The sequence below is a fragment of the Belonocnema kinseyi genome, chromosome 1 (assembly GCF_010883055.1).
Source record: "Belonocnema kinseyi isolate 2016_QV_RU_SX_M_011 chromosome 1, B_treatae_v1, whole genome shotgun sequence".
Taxonomy (NCBI): domain Eukaryota; kingdom Metazoa; phylum Arthropoda; class Insecta; order Hymenoptera; family Cynipidae; genus Belonocnema; species Belonocnema kinseyi.
The window spans coordinates 92,522,704-92,526,137 of record NC_046657.1 but is presented as its reverse complement, the minus strand read 5'-3'; the positions used below and the strand labels follow the sequence as shown (position 1 = coordinate 92,526,137).

Genomic DNA, 3,434 nt, shown 5'->3' with positions numbered 1-3,434 from the left:
TGAAAGAGGGAGCTCTTCTTAATATTTTGACACCAAAATCATGTCGATACACCTTACCGACTGCGAGTAAAGCCACCAACGCTTTAACTTGACAGACTGTATGGTTCCTGAAAGTTTCGAAAATTCGAACACTTTCAAAGCTATAAATGAATGTTTTAATTAGTAAAACTGTTTGACGTTGGTAAAAACTTTAACGCTGTTTAAAAATTGCATGTTAGAAGAAGTAACATCCTCATAACCTGTGTAATGTTGTTATAATTCATACTTATAACTTATAACATTCTCCTTTAAAGCTACGGTGCGTGACAAAGAAACGGATCCCTATACTAACGCTTTAACGAAAAAGGTTTAAGCGTTTTTTATCTTTTAAACTCGCTTTACATAAAAACTGAGCTAAAATCATAAGATGCACTTTTCAGTCATTTTTGAAAAAATGGGTTTAAGAATTTTTCCGCAAGCTATATACAGAAAAACAGTGAGATCATTTTGTTTGTAACTCATATGTTATAGTCTCGAAATGATAATTTTAGATTCTCATCTTAATGAGAAGGTATTGGTTTTATGTGAAAAATGACTTTCGCGGATTCGAAATGTCGACGTCGCGAGGCCTCCTAAGTCAGAAAAAATAGTTTTTATGTCTGTGCCTGACTGTCTGCTCATTTTCATTGTCGTTCTATTTATCGCTGTCCTTGTAGTTTTTTTTCTTTACGAGTGCTGGTGAAAAACGTTCTAACAACACACCGAGAAGAGTCCGCATTTCTCGGTTGTGTGGGGATATTGACAGCTTCACTACAGCGATCTTCATATATATAAATATTAAGTAGGAGCTTAATTTGATCATTATAATGACGCTATCAACGACCCAATAAAAAACACCACCCTTTCTCCTTGGCATGATTCTACCTGGAAGTGCTTTCGCATTACTTCATGGGGTGCCATTTTCATACCTGCTAAGGCTTTCTGCTGGTCTTCTTCTTGGTCAGCTGCGTTTCCCAATCAAGATGTACGCATTGTCCTCAGTAGTGCGGATGTTCTGCACATCGAGCTGTTCGAGCTTCGACATCTTGATTGAGTGTGACTGCTTGGGCTGCATCTCTGTTCGCCTTACCTTTATTCCCGGATCTCTTGCTAGTTTTCTTCTTCTGAATTCAATCAGCTCCATGCCCCGACCAAGATGTACGCATCGTCCTCAACAGCACGACAGTGTCTCGCTACGGTCTCTTTGGCCTTAGATATGTTGATTGAGCAAGGCTGATTGAAGGACCTGATGGAGGAGCTCATGGTGGATTGAGACTCTGTTCTTGCTTCTTATGCCGTAGCATAGTCTCACCATGTACAGCTACCCTGTCCCAGTTTTCGGCACTAGTGAGCATTCTTTTAAAGATGTTTTCTGGCGTTATATTACTGATCTGTTGCTCTAGGATTTGTCTGTGAGCGGTCCATCTCTTGCATACGAAGAACGTATGGTAAGCATCGTCTTTTTCCGCATCTCCGTAGTCACACTGTGCACTGTTGGTTTTCCCTCTTTTGTGAAGGTAGGCTTGGAAATAGCCCGGGGCCCGTTAGAAACTGTGTAAGTAAATAGTTTCGCTATGTCCTCTCTCCGCCCACTTATCCAGTCGGTTTATGAGTTTGGCTCACCATCTGCCCCTACGGTATTCTCTCCATCTCGTACTCCATTGCTCCATTGTGTAAGCTCTGGCTTGCCTCTTTCCTTCTAGTTTGCCTATTTCTGCTTTCTTCTAGCAGATGTACTTGCGCTTCCTGGTTTGAAGATCGATTGGTATTACTCTAGCTACCACAAGTATAGTTGGCTCCGAAACCGTGCGGGAAGAGCAAGCCACTCTAAGCGCTTTCAGCTTTTGCACATCTGCCATCCGCTTACTATACTTTTCTATTCTGAATGCGTCTGCCCAGATTTCGGCACCGTACAACAGAATTGATGTTGTCACCGACATTAATAGGCGACGCTTGCTTGGTTTTGGACCTCCAACATTAGCCATGGATCTACTTAGAGCTGTGGTTACGTTGGCAGCCTTTTCGGTCGCTTTCTTCATCTGATCCCAGAATTTTAGCTTCGTGTCAATGGGTAAGCCAAGATGTTTACAGCTCTCTTTGTCACGGTCTCCTGATTTCCCATCTGCAGCGGAATGATGGTGTCTACTCTTTTGGCCGTCAGTACGACGACCTCAGTCTTCTGGATAGTCAGACTCGGACCGTGTTCCGCCATCCATCCACTGACGCGAATCATCACCTGATTAGGTTTCCACTTGGCTACCTCCATATTTCGGGCCGCAATCATAGCAGCGACGTCGCCTGCGTATTCTACCAGAGATGTACCCTCGGGAATTTAATACCAAGGATGAGATCGTAAGAGATGTTCCACAAATCTGGCCCTAGTATGGACCCCTGTGCTGCCCCTGCGGTTATCTCTTTTTTGTGAATCCCACCCTCTGTTTCGTACAGCAAAACTCTACCTTGTAGATAGGTCTTCACTATGCGGAAGAGGTACGGCGGTACTCGAAAGTTGTTCTCGAGTGCATAAAGTACGACAGTCCACCTAGGGGGCATTATTCCTCAACTGCCCCAACTCAAAAAGTCATGTTTTTCGATTGTCTCTAAATTCTGGGAATATGTTCGCGTACCCAACAGTAGTTAATCCACAAACTTATAGACCAGGTTTACGAACCCTCCCCAAGTGAGGGGGGGTTGAATTTTCAACCCCAATGCCTGCAGGGGTAGTTTCAAACGCATGTAACTTCCTTTCTAATTACGCGATTTAAAATTTTTATGAGGGTTTTGGAAAGTGCTTTTTACATGCTTTCATCCTATTTTATTATTTATAACAAAAAAAATTATTTAAACAACTTTTTCAATAAATCAATTGTTTATTTAACTTTTTTCGCAATTTAGGCATCTGCGATTTTTTTTAAATAGTCTCAAAAGAAAGCTTACTTTTTTACTATGAAAAATGTCTAATAAGAAAATGGACAAAAATTGAAATTCATTGAGTTACAGAGCCGGTTGTAGAGGGAGTCCTCGCGCTCGCACTCGGGCGTTATGCGGCAGCATACCGCGGAACAGTATTTTTCTGAAGATAAATGATTCCTCACCATTATAATTTATTATCCGACAATAATTGGTTATTGCTCTTGCAATTTTTTAAAACAAATACATGATTCAACCAACTTCTCACGTATAAAGTGTTTGAGTAAATAAAGTACTAACGGATTAGTGATTAACGCCTGTCGTCAGCCTACATCCTATCAAGTTATAGTTTCCAGAGTCTACCACGTGGAAGTGACAGTGCGATTTTAGACTCCTTTTATCTACAAGATGATTCGGGGTGCTTAATTTTAGTGAGTCCCCTCGCCTCTCACTTTATGGGGTGCTTGATTTTTGTGAGTCCCCTTGCCTCTCACTACACAACCTCT

The 3,434-nt window shown here is 41.7% G+C and overlaps 2 protein-coding genes across 9 annotated transcripts in view; one reads left to right on the top strand and one right to left on the bottom strand.

Moving 5' to 3' along the window:
- LOC117173009 (probable multidrug resistance-associated protein lethal(2)03659) overlaps positions 1-3,434 on the top strand; it is a 75,119-nt gene that overhangs the window by 6,504 nt on the left and 65,181 nt on the right. The gene's annotated exons all lie outside the window — the stretch shown is intronic.
- Positions 1,278-2,284, bottom strand: LOC117178804. Its single transcript, XM_033370292.1, has 3 exons — positions 2,108-2,284; positions 1,756-2,057; positions 1,278-1,509 (listed from the first exon to the last, which is right to left on the bottom strand). The coding sequence occupies exons 1-3, from the start codon at positions 2,282-2,284 to the stop codon at positions 1,278-1,280; spliced, it is 711 nt and encodes a 236-aa protein (XP_033226183.1).

Excerpts from the sequence above, each read along its gene's own strand:
- LOC117178804 (XM_033370292.1), bottom strand. The coding sequence starts at position 2,284 with ATGGAGGTAGCCAAGTGGAAACCTAATCAGGTGATGATTCGCGTCAGT. Across the intron at positions 2,058-2,107 it reads AGACCGTGACAAAGAGAGCT|ATGAAGAAAGCGACCGAAAA; the intron begins GTAAACATCTTG and ends TTCTGGGATCAG. Across the intron at positions 1,510-1,755 it reads CTTCAAACCAGGAAGCGCAA|TGCACAGTGTGACTACGGAG; the intron begins GTACATCTGCTA and ends GAAAACCAACAG.